This window comes from Acanthaster planci, linkage group LG09 (genome assembly GCF_054643075.1).
Source record: "Acanthaster planci isolate LZ-2023a linkage group LG09, COTS_SCS, whole genome shotgun sequence".
NCBI lineage: Eukaryota > Metazoa > Echinodermata > Asteroidea > Valvatida > Acanthasteridae > Acanthaster > Acanthaster planci.
This window is the reverse complement of record NC_141785.1, coordinates 18,933,219-18,950,350: the sequence shown is the minus strand read 5'-3', so window position 1 is coordinate 18,950,350 and position 17,132 is coordinate 18,933,219. Positions and strand designations below refer to the sequence as shown.

At 41.2% G+C, this 17,132-nt stretch overlaps 2 protein-coding genes across 9 annotated transcripts; one reads left to right on the top strand and one right to left on the bottom strand.

Annotated features, from left to right (window-relative positions):
• The first annotated feature begins 128 nt into the window (after positions 1–128).
• On the top strand, positions 129–10,631 carry dph1 (diphthamide biosynthesis 1). Of its 3 annotated transcripts, XM_087140838.1 has the most exons (13): positions 180–278; positions 2,274–2,304; positions 2,432–2,502; positions 2,669–2,738; positions 2,857–2,920; positions 4,084–4,205; positions 4,665–4,819; positions 5,117–5,235; positions 5,859–5,927; positions 6,921–7,077; positions 7,688–7,788; positions 8,086–8,164; positions 8,614–10,631. In XM_087140838.1, the coding sequence occupies exons 5-13, from the start codon at positions 2,886–2,888 to the stop codon at positions 8,917–8,919; spliced, it is 1,143 nt and encodes a 380-aa protein (XP_086996964.1). In that variant the 5' UTR covers positions 180–278; positions 2,274–2,304; positions 2,432–2,502; positions 2,669–2,738; positions 2,857–2,885; the 3' UTR covers positions 8,920–10,631. The 3 variants fall into 3 exon arrangements, with proteins under 3 accessions (XP_022085802.2, XP_086996964.1, XP_086996963.1); XM_022230110.2 differs by lacking the exon at positions 2,274–2,304 and having other exon boundaries at positions 129–278; XM_087140837.1 differs by lacking the exons at positions 180–278; positions 2,274–2,304 and adding an exon at positions 333–530.
• On the bottom strand, positions 8,970–16,984 carry gnb1l (G protein subunit beta 1 like). Of its 6 annotated transcripts, XM_087140842.1 has the most exons (10): positions 16,844–16,953; positions 15,877–16,100; positions 15,125–15,284; positions 13,296–13,418; positions 12,969–13,096; positions 12,206–12,316; positions 11,426–11,554; positions 10,912–10,997; positions 9,844–9,950; positions 8,970–9,638 (listed from the first exon to the last, which is right to left on the bottom strand). In XM_087140842.1, exons 3-10 carry the CDS (start codon positions 15,274–15,276, stop codon positions 9,461–9,463), a joined length of 1,014 nt encoding a protein of 337 aa, XP_086996968.1. In that variant the 5' UTR covers positions 15,277–15,284; positions 15,877–16,100; positions 16,844–16,953; the 3' UTR covers positions 8,970–9,460. The 6 variants fall into 6 exon arrangements, with proteins under 6 accessions (XP_086996968.1, XP_086996966.1, XP_086996971.1 ...); XM_087140840.1 differs by lacking the exon at positions 15,877–16,100 and having other exon boundaries at positions 16,844–16,984; XM_087140845.1 differs by lacking the exon at positions 15,877–16,100 and having other exon boundaries at positions 12,981–13,096; positions 16,844–16,984.
• Between the last annotated feature and the right edge of the window lie 148 nt (positions 16,985–17,132).

The window sequence follows — 17,132 nt, the reverse complement described above, 5'->3', positions numbered from 1 at the left end:
GATACATGATATTGTGTATCATCAATTTAATGTCCTCGTATGTAGAGTCTGAGCCCAACTTCCTTGATTTGCGGTAGTCGCGGTCTTTTGAGAACGAGTCTGTTACAGTGTACAGTCGGGGCCATTGGCTATGCAAAAATATTGAACAAGGGAGACCAACGACGTCTGGATTCCGTACCCAAACTTTTGCCCCACCGGCAACGTGTCGACTATGGCAGAGAAAACTGTAGTTATTTCTGCTAAAAGTTCTCAACCCAAACGTATTGTTGGAAAAAAAGGTTAACTTTTTCCAGTAAATATTTCACTATTTGTAACTGATATTCATGGCAAAAAAGTTTGTTTTGGTATCTTGGAATAGGTGCCCAGTGCCCGGACGTGCATCATGTACATGTACATCATATGTTGAGGAGCATCCGCGGACGTGCTCCTCAACATATGTACATGATGTACATGTACCACCGCCTAGCGCGGAGCGCTACCCGGCCCCTGAGCACAAAATTTGCGCGAGAAAACCTTGCTTGGTAATTCAGGTAACCAGCCAAACTCCATGTGATGTATATTGTTTTGGAATTGTATTTACTTGTCGTTTGGTTAGCATGACAATCAGAGTTTGAGCTTGTAGCCTAACCTTTGTTTTTTAATCAAGTTTCTTCATGCTTAAGCAAATTTTGTGCTTAAGCCATGGAGGAATAGACCTCTTGCGAATTGCGTGAACACATGACGAAGGCTGAGTCAGATGCTGTTCCTTGTTATTTCAATGTAATTACAATGAATATACAAAAGGTTTACTTGAGCCTAGGCTAGAGGAAGAAAGAAATGCCCCTGTAATGTGACGTCATCGCGTCAGACCATGGATATAGATGTACACAGGGTAACAGAAAACTTAAGAACAAAGCCTGGGCCTAGTCCATGTACATAATGTAGGCTTATGGCAGATGGGACCCGTCGTCCGCTGCACTCCCATGACTGCAGCGGATGACAGACCGCACAGTTGTGGGGGTAGAACTCAACATGTCATTCACTCATTGACACTGGCAATGGCAACCATGACATTGTCATGATAATGGGCCTCCTTGCAAGGGTAACTTTGCACACACAGTTAACATGGTTAAACTCTATGCGTGGAAAGTTTAACCAACCTTGCTCGTGTGCCAATAATACTACCAATCCAGTATAAGCCCCGCCCACTGTGCATGTAGGCACACGACACATGCTCTTCTGCACACTGCCTGTTCCAGCTGAAGAAATGCTGTGATTTACATCCCATTGTACTTCATTCATCCCGCATGGTATGTCTCCATCATTTGTAACACATAAAAAAACACAACAAGCGAGTGAAATCGAGGTCAAAAACCTAAGCCTGATAATGGGTGACAAGCCACTGGCATGAAAAGTCTGCCTGCGAATGAAGTTTCTACTGCAAAAATTGACGCAACGCTTGCCTGTGCTTAAGTTTAAACTTGCCCGCGCAAACTTAGATTGAGCAGCCAAGTTTGTGCGAGGCGATGACCTTTGTGCAAGTTTGAGCTTGTGCAAGGGACCAAGTTTGCACTTGGCAATGACAATGGCGCATGGCATGAATGGAGAATTTATGAATTTGAAGGCAGGCTGCATGCTGCGTTACATTATTGAATCCAAATATGTAAATCTACCCCTTCTTGAGGGATAATTGCCCCATGTCTGCCAGGTGGTTGCATATTCACAGACATGACAGAGAAGAGATTTTACTTGGCAGAACTCTGGGATTTGTCATGTGCCGTGCTCCCACAATAAATCCCAGAGTTCTGTGGGTACTTGCCATGCGTGTCTTATGAACATGGTGAACACAAAGATACAGCACCATGTATTCATTTATGTCATTGGCACAATGACATGAATGAGGGGCATGACAGATTGATCATGCACTGCTGCAGGAAGTCTCAGACTTTCTGATCAAGAAAATATAGTTCCACCATCTGATAGGCAGATTTTTGAAAGCCTTGACCTTGAACGGTAGGGACTCAGTCTTGGCCTTGGAGACTTGGGACTTGACCTTGTCCTCAAAGGTTGTGGACTTGACTCCAACACTGCATGTTGTTGGGGAGTCAGGTTGGCATAGTGGTTCTTTCCTCGCCTTCCACCTCAGCGGTCTGGGTTCGATTCCCGGCTCGGTCTACATGTGGATAGGGGTTTTTATTCCCTACCTGATTCTGTGGGTTTTACCCAGAACATTTCTCAGGGGTTTTCCTCCCACCTCTAAACTGTAACTGCTTCTCATTGTCTCCTTTCTACAGGTTTCTTCAGGCTTGCAAGCTACAGTGCCTGGTACACTTTTGAGGAATCTTTGGTGTAATTGCTAGAAATGAATAATAATAGTAGTAATACAAGTAATTTTGTCGGTGCAAATCTGAAGGTGGTAATTTGTGTTTGGCCTTATGCTTAACTTCTGCAGGTTTGAGAGTAGCACATCAAATTCCAGACGAAATTCTGAATAATCAAGACTTAAAGAATGCCATTGAACAGGTGCGATTTTAGTTTTAAAAGAATACCATTCCTGTATGCTGAAGAGAAAGAGAATTATGGCACAAGCATGATGAATTTTTATTTCAAAGTGAAGACAAATTTAGAATTTTTAAAAATTTAATACTTCAAGACTTGATGTCAGTTCTGGTTTTTTTGTTTGTTTTAGCTCCCATCAAACTACAACTTTGAAATTCCCAAAACTGTATGGCGGATAAGATCAACAGGAGCCAAGAGAGGTACATTTCAAATGAGAAAATATGACCTAAATTTATAACTACCTATATATTTTTTGGTTTCAAAGTACATTTGTCTAAATAAGGTATCAATAAATATAATGTATTTTTTTCTGTATAGTTGCCCTTCAGTTCCCAGAGGGCCTGCTCATGTTTGCCTGTACCCTTGCAGATATTGTTGAGAGGTGAGTCTACGCATCTGGTGAGTTTCTACCTCAGAAATATGGCATTCAGGCTACATTTAAGTCTGGGGGCATATCTGACCCCAAAGCAGAGGGAGTGGGTTAGTGTAGCAGTTCTTTCCTCGCTTTGCACCAATGAGGCCCGGGCTTGAGTGCATTTGGTGTCTAGTCCGTACTCGCTCTCGCAGGTTTTCTCCGGGTTCTCCAGTTTCCTCCTGCCTCTAAAACTGGACCTTCTTCCTAACTCTGTAATGTGATGCTGATTAATAAAGGTTATGAATAAACAACAATGACCCCAAAGCACCGTACATCCCATATTGTTGCATTCTATGTTGTAACCTTAAGAGAGGCATACGTGGAATGAGTGAAAGGCTGTACGGTAGAGCATACAGTCTATTGCATTCTTGCCAGTGTCTATATGAAAATGGGGTTTATTGCTATTTACAGTGAACTGTCTACAAGTATTGTCACTGGAGTGTATTTTAAAAGAGATCATGTTGTATCTAATTTTTTTTTATAGAATCAGTGATTTTTAAGTATTAACAACGCAAAACTTGTATAAAAATGAACATTGCAAATAATACATTAAATTCTCATTAATTATGACACACTTCAATCGGCACTTTTGATGTTGTATGCATTGATATATGAGATATGCATTTGACTTACTATAATTTGTACTGTATATGGATTAACTAATAACCTGCCAAACACAGCAAAGTGCACAACTCTGGTACACTTTGCTGCATTAGGCAGTCAACATCAGCCAAATAGACTGTCCATCATGTTGAGAGAGCCCATTGTTTACAGCTTCAGGATTTAATGAGGCAAAGCCAACATTGGGCGGGTAGTGGCTAGCAACCACAGACTTTGAGGCCATTTGGCCTTTGGGAAAGTTAAGCTGTTGAATTTTGTTGCACTATGCAGGCAAGTTAACTGGACGGCTGTTTGCTTGATGCGGACTAATGTGTCCGGCACGTTGTCTAGCCAAAACACCCTGGAGGTTTAGGGTTAGTGGCCCCCCCTGAAGAGATCGGAGAGTTTCTTCAATAAATTTAAACAGGGAGGGTTAATTAAGTCAATGAAATTATGACAAAACTCTGCAGTGCCAAAGCAAAATGTATTGAATGAAATACGGGAATAAAAATCTTTTTCGGGGGGTGCAGATTTACAGATGCAGACACGTTGATTATGGGTGATGTGACGTACGGTGCCTGTTGTGTGGATGACTACACGGCCAAAGCATTAGGAGCTGATTTGATGGTGCACTACGGACACAGTTGTCTGGGTGAGTCCCCAGGCACCTACTTGTCAAATGTTATTTCCTAGACCTGGGATATCTCGATATCAATTGATACGGGAAAGGAATAGGTTTATCCAGAACAGATTGAGTCTGAATGGTGACATACGACAAAAACATGCACTGAAGTTGAAATAGGACAGCAAGCTTGGAAGCTGTTTAAACAGAGGGAAAAATATTATGGAAAACTACCTGTTTTTTTGCTCGAGTGATAAATGCGAAGGGATAGCTGATTTCACAAAGTTGATTCAAAGTGTGTACGGTCCATTCATTGTAAAAATGTCTCTTTGATTAGCCCAAAGCCCTTGTTATGATCATGTCCTTGTTTCCATTGGGAAAGACAAAGAGTTCACATTTTTTGTGCCGTCAGAATTTGCTGTTTTTAACGGTATGTTGTGGTATCAGTATTCCTTAGATTGAGAGTCATCCGTATTACTTTGTCAACAGTACCGATTAGTATGACAGAGGGTATCAACATGTTGTACGTCTTCGTTGACATCCGGATCGATACAGCACATTTTGTGGATACCGTCAGGCACAATTTCAATCCTGGGACCTCGATCGCTCTTGTCAGTACTATTCAATTTGTGGCAGCTTTGCAGGTAATCCCCAAGGCATTGTTTCTCCATGTTTGGGTCAGTGTTGCAGCCAAGTCTATCACTAGTCACCTGGTCTTAGGCCAGGTCATAAGCTATGCAAATTAACTGTGACAGAAAAAAATCCCATTGCTATATAATGACTAGTCTTGCGGAATGACTTGTGATGGGGTTGACAGTGTTTACTGACATGAGCATGAAAAGGCTCGGATTTTATGATCTGAAATTTGACTCACATTTGTTTGATTTGCTCGTTTCCCTGCTGATGTGAAGCTGAAATCTTGCTTAATTCTTGCTTTGCAGTCTGCTTACGAGCAACTGAGTGAGGACTACCGTCTTCAAATCCCCCAGTGTAAACCATTATCCCCTGGGGAGATCCTTGGATGTACAGCACCCAGGTTGGGCAATGTGGACAACATCATGTAAGATTGCGGTGAAGTAGTCGGGAACTTTTCCAAGAGGCAAAACACAGTGACACTTTGTTCTAACTGAAAATGGGCCACTCTTGATAGGTGTCTTCACACTGCCTGTACTCAAACTGTTGCTTTCTTCACTTTTCCACGCCACGTTTACAGGCAACAGTTGGTTCTTTTTTGGACCAATAGACCCCTGTACTGATGATGCCACACTTTGTATACTTGTGTGCTTTGCCTTGGTGCTTAGCAGACCATCGGCCCCCACTGGCTCATGTAAACGAAGACTGACATCAGTACACACACGGGCCTAGTTGTAAACATCACCTGACATATTGGTTGGTTACCTGTTGTTACTAACGGATACTGTTCTATGCCTCGTTTGTGAACTCATCGGCTGGCATGGCTGGTGTTTTCAAAAAGTGCTGCCCGTGATAGAACCTTTCAAGTGTTTGAGTTAACTACTCCTTGTGTAGAGGCAAGCCTCAATGGCTGAAAAGTACATGTAATTGGTAAATTTTCTTAATTTCTTTTCTTTTTCATTTATTTGTGGAAATACTGTCAACTCCTGTGCAGCAGGAACGGAAAATATGAGTATCACTAGTGAAACTGAATTTATTTCTGTGTTACAGCTATTTAGGTGATGGGAGATTTCACCTAGAAGCTGTTATGATTGCCAACCCAGGAATTCAAGCATACAGGTTGGTCTTTACATCATACGTATTGTAGACAGGACTCCCTTAAGCACCGTCGATATATCAATATTATCAATACAGGTTTGATATCGATATCAATATCAACGATGTTAATTATTGGATAATATCAATATATGGAAAAAATTGGATTTTGGAGAAACTTCAAAAACATTGATATTGAAAAATGCATGGAAAATATCGCTACTGAGGAACGGAATTTATAAAAAAATACCAAAGTGGATCGTTGCATTACCGTAATGTTTGATAAGCCGCGGCTTACGTTGGTTCTCAGGCTGAGTGAAAAATGTCCCTGTAGCTTATACTCCGGGCGGCTTAAACGGCGACACTTGAGGAATAAATTCAGTCACCTATCTCAGTCTCGCACTCAATTCGCATACACTTTGCCTCAAAATATTACAACATTTATCCTCCAAATCTGAGAATTATTTGCTAACCAAACTTATGTAGACTAGCACCACGTGCTGATGATACCCCTAAGCATGGCAGTGTGTATCCCATCCCATGTAGGCAATGTACTCAATACGTCACCAACGTGAATTGGATCACACCATTACAGTGTAGGGGTGTACCCTTAGAACAGTTTACCAGCAATTCACGCCTGTTATAATACCTTGAAAATTAAAATGAATAAAACTTGATATATCAATATTAAAAAAAATGATACATTGGTATTGGTGCCTAGACTCACTTTGGTCTCTTTTCTGTCCAAGCCTCCATTTAGTGATGCTGAGCCATTGTTTTCTTAAACACTTGATTCCAAACTATTATGGCTCTTTGCTGTGAAGTTATTATATAACAGAATGTTTCAGATTCCTTGATTAGGGCTTTAAGTATAATCTTAGCAAATAAAATGGAAGAAAAACCCCTCTTTGATCTGTATATTCTTATGAACTCAATATCTGGTCCTGGAATGTAAGAAATAGCCAACCATTATGAGGAATGTCATGCAGCTCTCAAGTGTAATGATTCCTTGTGTAGGTATGATCCGTACAGCAAGGTGTTTTCCAAGGAGTATTACGAGGTGGAGAGGATGCATGAGTTGAGGCAGGAAGCCATCAGGCAGGCCTGCATGGCCGAGCGATTCGGCCTCATCCTGGGCACACTGGGACGGCAAGGATCCCCCAAAGTTCTTGAGGTCAGTAGGGTTCTGTTAATGAACTAAAATGCCTTTATAACAAAGTCCTAGGCATCTTACAGGTTACCATGGTATAACAGCACTGGACAACACAACACAAAGACTTGGGATCTGAAATTTCCCCATAAGTAGGATGAATGAACAGTACTGTCGTGATTGATGTTTTGACCATGTATCGTGGTATATGATAATCGTAATAAATTATGACACGGTGAAAAAGCTACACCCTTGCATCTGAACGAACAATTTTTGTGTACGATGCATCTTTTAAACGTTAAAATAGATCTATAAAGTACTTCCAGACAAACAGTACAATTTACAGATCACTCTCACGTCTGATCTATTTATACTGAAAGTATCTAAACTGCTATAAACAATCACTCGAGCTCTAACAAGGTATTCAAGAAATTTCTTGTGTCGTTCCTGTTGGTGCATCTTCTTTTAAAGTGTTTGGATGAGGGTTGGCAATTGTGTTTACACACCTTGTGTGGAATGCACTTGCACAATGAAATGCGTCAGAGCCCTCAACTGTTTTTTGCACAGGTTCACTAGGATGGATCACTGAATTCCTGATTCTTCAAACTGTGGCATTATCTGGTTTTCATGACAGCAACTACAGGCCAGACTGAAGGCTGTTGGAAAAGACTACATCTTGGTGCTTCTTTCCGAAATCTTTCCGGATAAACTGAAGCTTCTTCCAGACGTTGATGCGTAAGATTCTCAAAATAAATGGCTCCAAAAGTCCATTTTCTGACATGTCTCACTACTTTCTTTTCTGACTGCTAAGAGCTTAAGTAGCGATAACAGTCACTGAAAACTCAAATGTTAGACATGTTAGCTGCAAAGACAAGATAATAGACTCGGTCCATTTATGGTGATTTTTATCACCAATTCATTTCAATGAGATAAGGGTGTGGTGACAGCTATGAGTCATTACAAGACGTTTACTTTAATGCCTAACGTCAGTGGTACATGTCACCAATACTAGTAATATTTTTTCCATCACAGATGGATTCAGGTCGCCTGTCCTCGTCTGTCTATTGACTGGGGATATGCATTTGAGAAACCCCTGTTGTCCCCATATGAGGTAAGTATATTCTCAGTCCTTGTTTTCGAATTACTGAAAACAAATGAGAAGAGGTCCTGAGGTGCAAATGGCATAAGGTAAGCCGCATCTGCAAAGTTGTGGCTACGGCTAGCAGTGATAGGTGTGCCTGAGGAAGTCACTTGCTAGTGGCTGTGCCCCATGCAATATACACCTGTATTACTCTTAGCTGCACCCAAGAGTTTCTGACACTGCCACTTAGTGCTTTCTGAAACCATGAGAATTAAGTAGTCGCAAAAGTTAACATCTCAGAGAAAAATATTGAAACTTCAAGCAGGTTGTACCTATTCTTGACCTGTTCTCAAGTTGGCAAGCTTAATGTTGTTGAATAGATCTCATACAAGAAAACAAGTGTATTTATTGAAGCAGCGACCTGAATCATTTGTGATGTGCCGACTAGAAATTGTCAACAACGTTTGTTTACTCTGCAGGCCTCTGTTGTTCTTCAGTCCATCGAGTGGCAGTCCACCTATCCTATGGATTTCTACTCCAACACCAGCCTCGGGCCATGGACGGTTAACAACGAGGCCAACCTCCCGCCGAGACCCACTAGAAAGTCTGGGCCGCGGAAGGCTGGAAGGCACATTCAGGTCACCCTGGATGTGGAAAGGCTCGGAGAGATGAAGCTTGCCCAGGAGGGGAAAGACGAGAAGGCCTCAGGGAGCAGTGATGCTTCAAACAAGGCTTGTGATGCTTGTGAACATTGCTCGTGTCAGGATGGCAGCCCAGCCACGTGACAACAGATTTTCCGGAACAGAAATGAACTTAAACATCAAATAACAACCTCTGATATTTCAGATTCTTTTAATTTTACCCATCAGTAATTGGATACTTGTCAGGCCAAATAGCCATGAAGTTCTTTCAATTTATAAGACCTCCCATTGTCCTATTGCTGCACCCTTAGCATATTGTAACATTTCCAAATAAACGTGACAGGTTATCAGTGCTGTACACTTATTGTATCCCAACTTGCGTTTTGCTCTCGCTCAAAATCCATCGACTTACAGGTGTACACGTGGACACTGCAGTCAGCACAAAGTTTAACACAATCCTTTGCATCTTGGAATCTCAAACTGGTTTGTTCACATTTTGTGTTATGCCACTGTTGTAGTCGAGACCCCTTAAGACCATCGCAGGATCACACAAAATCTCAAATCTGATTTTGAGTCACAAGCTATTTAAACAAATTGCAACAAAAGCATTCCTTTGTCATTGATCACCCAGTTATTCCTGTCTTGTCTTGAGGTGGTCTTGACTACCACTGTGGTCAGGGCCTGGTCAGCTTGGGTTGTAGAGGGACCAGAGACTGATGTGCTTGTCCTTGGATCCCGCAGCAAGAAGCTGGGCTGAGTTGAAAGCCGTGAGGGACTCAGAAAAAGCCACGGCATTGACTGTTTGCCGGTGAGAGCTCAGAACAGCAAGTGGCTTGAGCTTCTTCCAACCAAACAGTCGTATCCTGAAAGCCAAGAACCATTTCAGGGACACTAAAGTTTTGGATCACAGGTTGCATTACATGTAACCAACTTCTGTTCCTTCCAAAATTTTCTAAGATCTCACTTCATAAGTTGATACAACTCATCTTACCTAAATTGCAGTTATAGTCATAAAATGTTTCATCATATGGAAACTATCAGTTTAGGTACATATTGTACCCCGCCTACCTGGAATCCCATCCTGCAGTTGCTATTACCTTCTTGTCGTGCCTAATGCACACATCAGCAATGCCTGGATTTGTTATGGTAGCCTCTGCAGACATTGTGAGCCCAGTCTGAGGATAACAATGATTGATTGGCTTACTGAAAGTTGCTGTGTTCATAACTCCGAACAAACTGTGCTCTGGCAAGCCAAATTATCTCCAAGGTTTCCAATTTTCAGGGGTAAGATCTTCTGATTGTCATAAAATGATAACTTGAAGAGTATCACTCTCTCAATATATAGATAGATGTTTGAAGTAACTGGGAAAAGAAAAAGCCCAGACAGGTCGCTTTCAGGAAAAGCCCCGGCTATCTTAGAACTCATCGGGTGCCCGTTAGGCCCTTTTGCGAGGAAGCATGATCACAGCAGAAAAAATGTAGGAAGAAATACACTCTCTTTAGTAAAAACAGATATAATTGACTACAAAATCAAACTGGGCTAGTACAAAAAGCAACCTTTGAACAACCTATTAAAGGACTTGGGCATTTTTTAAAAACCTTTTTACCAAGAAATCTTCATATTTCATTAAAATACAATACAATTTTGTCCTTTTGCCGGGAAAAGTTTTTTGCAGTGATCATACTTCCCAGCAAAAGGGCCTAAGCGCTTACGCCCTTCTGCAGGGCACACGATGAACTGCATGCACTGTAATGGTTGCCGGTGAAGTTGTCTAGTACTTTAATAGCCCAGTTACTTGTGTTTAAAGGGGTGTAACTTTATGAAATAAAAGTATATATTACTGATGAGCTTTGAAGCTTTTCATGGTGAAGTTGGCAAGTTAGATAGAAAGGCTTGTGGTACCACCATGCAAGGATATCTCTCGGCATGTATGGTTTTGAAAAGAACCGGAGGGTACTCAACGGTTCGGAAAGTGTGCTCTGTCCGTCGTCGGGAGATTGCTTAAAGAAATACATTTACAAATTTACACGCTGAATATTAATGAGATGAAGGTTATTTGCTGCCACCATTTCTAAAATGACTAAATACGTATCTGAGACATAACCGGTTAGCTGATGTGTAAATATCCAGCTTACCTCACTGTGTGTCCAAGACACTAGTTTATCATCAGCTGACCCAGAAACACCCCTCTCAGACACAGTGGAATAGTCCAGACACATTACTATGGATGCAAAAAAGTGAATCAAACCAATGATCTTCTTGAGCGCAAGTCACAGAAATGACCCAATTACTTGCGTTTTATGTAGCAGGACAATGAGGTTAATGTCAAGGGAACAGGTTTGTCAGATCTTTTTCAAAGTGGGTTTTTGCCCTTACTCTGATGTAAAGTCATAGCACTGGATAGTGCTCAGTGTGTGTCCGACAGCTTGCGAATATAATTCACAAGCTTACTTGTGTGGGACCTGAACCCATGACCTCCTGCTTACTAGTGGAGACGTCTTGCCCACTCAACCACCGAGCTTGCCGGGGTCGGCAGGCCAGTCAGAGTCAGTTATAGCAGCAAGTACCACGAACTATCTCAAGATGTACTGGGGAGATGATCTAGTCATCTCATCTCTTGTACGTAACCACAAATCAACCTTTATGCACCTGCCTCGCTGTGGAATTGCTTGTGTGCAAGTATCTTCTGAGCGTTGGTATCCCACAATGCAACTTGTCCAGCCTCATAGCCAACCAGCAGCCTTGATGCATCGATGAATTTAATGCACATGGGCATCCCTGAAAGTGAACAATAGAAGGCCTGGTCAAATGTGATAACAAAAGGACTGGATTGGTCGTAAAAATCTGTTTTGAAAAGGGAACTACATGTTTACTGATTGAAAATGGTGTTGTTCCATGCTTCGGTTACATTTTAAAAACACCTTCTTTTAAAGTAAGGCCAGCAGTGATAGCCAGACACATACTTGGCTGACGGTTAGCTGAGTATCCAGGTAATGAACTCCTTACGTAATTAGCAAATGGGGAACCAGCCAACCAGCCAGTCACTAAACTGTGTCATTTGCTAACTCTTCATACAGCCAGCTCCTGGGTAGCTGGCTAACCAGCCACTTGGCTAGGTAACTGGAAAGTTCCTTCCCTCATAGCCGGCCCATGGGCAGCTAGCCAGCCAAATAGCAAACTCCCTGTTTAGCTAGTTACATGTACTTATGCACCTACATGTAGCTCATTAGCAGCCAACAAACACATCAGCAGGTGGCTGGGTACTTCTAAACTAGTGAACAAGTTTAAACCTACCACAGAGGTATCTGGCTTTATAATTAAACAGTCAGTTAAGAGACACCCCACAAGTCACAAATAAAAATGAGATCAATTAAGTTGATCTGTCCTGTTTAAATTTTTGCATTGTATCCCTTCAGAAAGGAAACTCACCAAATCTCTTGACATCTTTGTCAGTCCGTAAAGTACAGATAACCGTCTTGCTCATTACATCAACTATGCAAACTTCAAAATCAGGACCCGGAGCTGCCACCAGAGGGCTCCCTTTAAGCATCAAATACACAAAACTTCAATCAACACCGTCCAATAGTTCGACAGATTGAATCGTTAGTGTACAACTAATAATATCAATAAAAATAATGAATATTTATAATGCGCTGATGTCTGCCTCGAGAGAAGCACATCGCGCAGTACAATCAAGAAAAACAAAAAAAAATTAAGATCTAATAACTGTTAACAAAGAAGTGGGATTTCAAGGCAACTTTGAACTCTGAGATTGAAGGGATCGAGTGGATTGAAAACGGTAGTTCATTCTAAAGACGGGGACCTGCATTAGAAAAAGATTGATCACCCCATGAATTGTGAGTATGAGGAATGAGGAACAGAAAGCAAAAAGGAATTGGAAGATCTTAAATGCCTGGGTGGGTTGTACATGTACATCGTTAATAAGCTGACATTGTATTGGGCAGCGGAATCATGCAAACAGTGAAAACCAGTTGCAACTTGTACTTGATACGTCCGAAACAGGGAGCCAGTGTAACAACTGCAAACTGGGAGTAATGTGAGCTCTAGATTTGGCATGAGTCATAATATGAGCAGCAGAATTTTGGAGTCTTTGGAGTTTACCGTGCAGGTGGGGCTTCAACAACGTTGAGGGAAAATGACCAAAGTATGATCAAATTTTGTGAGGACGGACCTTTTCCGTTACCTTGGTGAAAGATGTCACACTTGCAGAAGGTCAGCCTGTTGATTGGCAACCGTGATGTAACATCGTGCCTGCCCTGTCCAATGTCCCAAGTCAGTAAGTGACCATCTCGGCCCTGACTGGATTTGAAAAATAGAGAATTGCAAAAATTGAGAGAAAGTAAAAGGGTTTCAAAACTCACGCCAAACCAGACAAAAACGGCTTTTTGGATGACACAATGTTTTCCTCTTTGTAATGCTTCCTTGTTAATTTATTCATCTGTGAAAATTCTAACCCCTTCTAACTCTTACTTCCGGCGTGAACAAGAAATATCCATACCTGAGGATCTGGTAATTACCGAGAGGTTGAACCCACAGGACACTCTTGCCATCATGACCATCAAGGATTGTATCTGCTCTTCTGGTTTCAAGATTCCAAACCCTGACCTCTCCACATCCACACCTGAAAGAAAAAACAAAACACAACTTATTAATATACGTTGGGTAAGGGCAAAACCGTTATATATAATTAACATCTCCCCAACGCAAAAATACATCTTGAAAATTGTTCGCGGTGCCCGCTGCTTCATTTGACTCGGACCGGCCAGCCGACCCCGGCAAGCTCGGTGGTCGAGTGGTTAAGACATCTGCACTAGTGAGCAGGAGGTCGTGGGTTCGAGTCCCACCCGAGTAAGCTTGTGAGGTTTTTTTTGCAAGCTCTCGGACAAGCACTGAGCATACAGTGCTTATTAATATACGTTGGGTAAGGGCAAACCCGTTATATATAATTAACATCTCCCCAACGCAAAAATACATCTTGAAAACACAACTGACTATTAATTTCTTCAAAAAAGAATACTTTAAAAAAAGGGTCCAATCTACCCAATTTAGGGAACATCTAATACTGATTTCAAGGTTTTTCAGTGACTGAAAACCAAAAAGGAAAAATAAGACCTGTCACCACAATTTTCAAAAACTGAGATATTGGTATTTTTTAATTCAGCAGAAAGAGAGCTTTCCAATGGTATGTACATGGAACACTTAGGGTAAAAGTATTTAATGTGACAATGTGGCATTATTCTGGCAGCTTTGCATCTTTGTTCCTGACATTTTTTCAACAATTCAGACCAGGCACGAATAATGCTATTGTCAAAATTGCTGAGAAAATGACATTTTTATATACATGACTCTGCAAAATACTTGAAATTAAATAGAAGACAAGTAACTCTTTCCAAATATTACAAAACCCAAAATTGACATCTACTTCAATATGACTTTGAACCCTCAAAATAGGAAAGAGTAGGATGTGACTTTACTCTCATTTTGTTGTAACGGGTCACAAATATCATGATAGGGAAAAAGATTCCACAGTTTCTTGGTTACTGCTGATTTATATGTTTGATGAATAAGGTGATACTACACCGTCACAGAAAATCACACTTCTCCAAATTCAAACTGTCCCCAACATTTGAAGCAGGATATGGGACGGAGAGCCCCCCCTCCCTTTGTGTTGGTCATTGTTTGATCAGAATCTCAGTAATTCTTTTCAAATATCTAGGGGGATGTGTTAGGTAACAATAGTCTAGAGTGTGTATAGGGATTGGAAATGTAGGGTAGTACACTTCCGTCCCATATTTTGCTGGGTATAGTCCCCATCCTTGTAAATTCTTTTATATGTTTATATACATATATGGGATTCAACCTCTGTGAAATCTGAGCATGAATGGTAAAAGGTGCTTTGTAAATACCCAGCAACATTGTCTGAAGAGGCAGACGCATCTTGTACATGTATGCACAGATCTTCACTCACATGGCAGCCTAGTGTATTGCACAATTCATTTTCGTCTGAATGTGCACAAACCTATATGATCTTTGTCACATGATGGCTGAGCAGGTGCTCATGCATGGAGTACATAATTGTTAATGAATGTGGTTAGGGTCTACTGCAGTGGGAGACTTTTGAGGCACTTCGTGGCGGCAAATATACATCTCCCACATGACCAGCCCACTACTGTTTGCGTCATTAATGCACACTTCGGCTCAAGCGTGATGCAAACGACTGTAGATGGGTCATGTGGGACTAGCATGTTTGCCACAGCCAAGCATCTCAAAGTCTCCTGTTAGATGTGTCAGTTTTGTGAAATTCTATATCACGTTCTACACCCTTACCCTGACAATAGCCTTCCTTTCTTCATATCAGCTGACGGATAGAATTTTACACAGTTCACTGCATCTTTGGATCCTCGGAGCATGAACAATGGATCTGGAGGGTGAGGTGGCTGATGAGCCATTAGGCCTACATGCACTTGGCAAAAGTGCATACATGTACCTGGGAAAAAAGTTGAAGGGGGAGTCTTACTGACAGAAATCAACCAGTTTTACCAAACGTTAAAAACAGAGCTAAATCTAAGAACACAGAATCATGATTGGGTAATACCTGAGGCTCCTCGTTCCACCTTTGTGAATTAATCTAAGCATACATGTAGGTCGAAGTAACATCTGGACATGGCTACGGATAGTACATGTGGCAACTATCACTTGACCATAGGCAAAGTTCAAAAGACGAAAAAAGATGTTGTACAATAAGCATGAAAGGCCAAGTTATACACAGACCATGGTTGAACATGTCGTACCACTCTCTGATCAAGTTAATGCCCCATGTTAAATTAAAAACGTTCATTCAGACTATCCCCAGAACTTTGGGGTCTGACTAAGTTAGGTAGGCTTGCGGATGCACCTTTTACAAGAAAATATTTCTTTTATGAGTGTGTGGTCCTGAGAAGAACCGATGGTGGACACTCAACGTTCCAAACAGTATGCTCTGTTCGTCTTCAGGAGGATGAATGGTTGCCTGGAACTAAGGATGCTGATTTTAAGCGCTGGAGAGGATACTAAGGGTGCACTGAGGTAGAGCGACTTGCTTGATGGTGGATCCGCTGGACTGGAAGACTACTGAGTGCGCTCAGTGATGCGTGGCAGTGGGGCAGTTGGTGTAGTGGGAAGAACTAGGGACCATGGGTATAGATGACCCATTGGTCTTGGAGGGTATTATGGAGTGCCAGATGCTGCTGATGTGGAAGCCAACATCTTGGTCTGACGTCTGCCCCGCTCCCACGTGGGAGCAGGGGGAGGGGACGTTGGACCCCTGGGGATACATTCAGACATGCCAGAGCAATCTAACCAAAAATGTGATCAACTGACATGAATGCCGTGATGGCACTGACAACCCGAGATCGAAAGATGATATCACATTCACCATGTTAGAGACATGAATAAATAAGTGAGGGCGCTATTTGTTCGGAAACTCATTTTCTTGTGATTAAAATTTGTCTTTTTTTTTGCAGCTGAAGCTCTGTTTAATTTCCAATGTCAACAATTTTTGAAATTTGAAGTGAGGCCAGCATTTGATTCATTGAAATAAGGCACAAATAAGAACAAATTTTTTACAAAAAATGAATTTTGAGGTTTTGGTTAAAATCTACACTTTTTGTGTACAAAATAATCACAGTTTGCTCTGCGTTTAATACAACTTACAAATATACAAAAATCCTCTCAAAACATTCCCATTTCAAAAATATTTCTTTGCTTTGCAGAGTCCGATGGAATCCAAATTCATATCGAAATAGTTCTTATGACATCCTTTCCAGAACAGAACAGAGAAAAAAATTTGAAAAATATTTTAGCCTGCCTCTTTCATTTCTAAGGTTTAAAGTAGGCCTAGGCCTACCATGCCAACGTTATTCCTGCATGGTTCAACTACTAGGGTAGTATAAACGGTAACAGGAGAGTGGCATTCACATGCACCGTCGTTACAAAGCTTCAAAACATCTACATGTATACCATTCCTGTATCATACATATTTTGGCAGAAAAAAGCGAAAGCACACACCTCCTCCTTTTTTATACCTTGACTAGCTCAGCTCCGTCATGTTCGAGCGTTTGAAAGTGACCCGGAAGAGAATATTCTTGGGGATTTTTACACTTTAACGTAGGGGAAGTAGCTAGTTCATTTTGTTGTCCTTTTCAAAATTTTCATTACAAAGGAATAATATTACATAAAACAAAAAACGAAAAATTATTCGATTTAACACAGACATTTTAGTTTACAAATTACTTAAAATTTTTTTTATAACTTTCACAATAAACCATCCTTATTTAAACCCTATACTTACCAAATT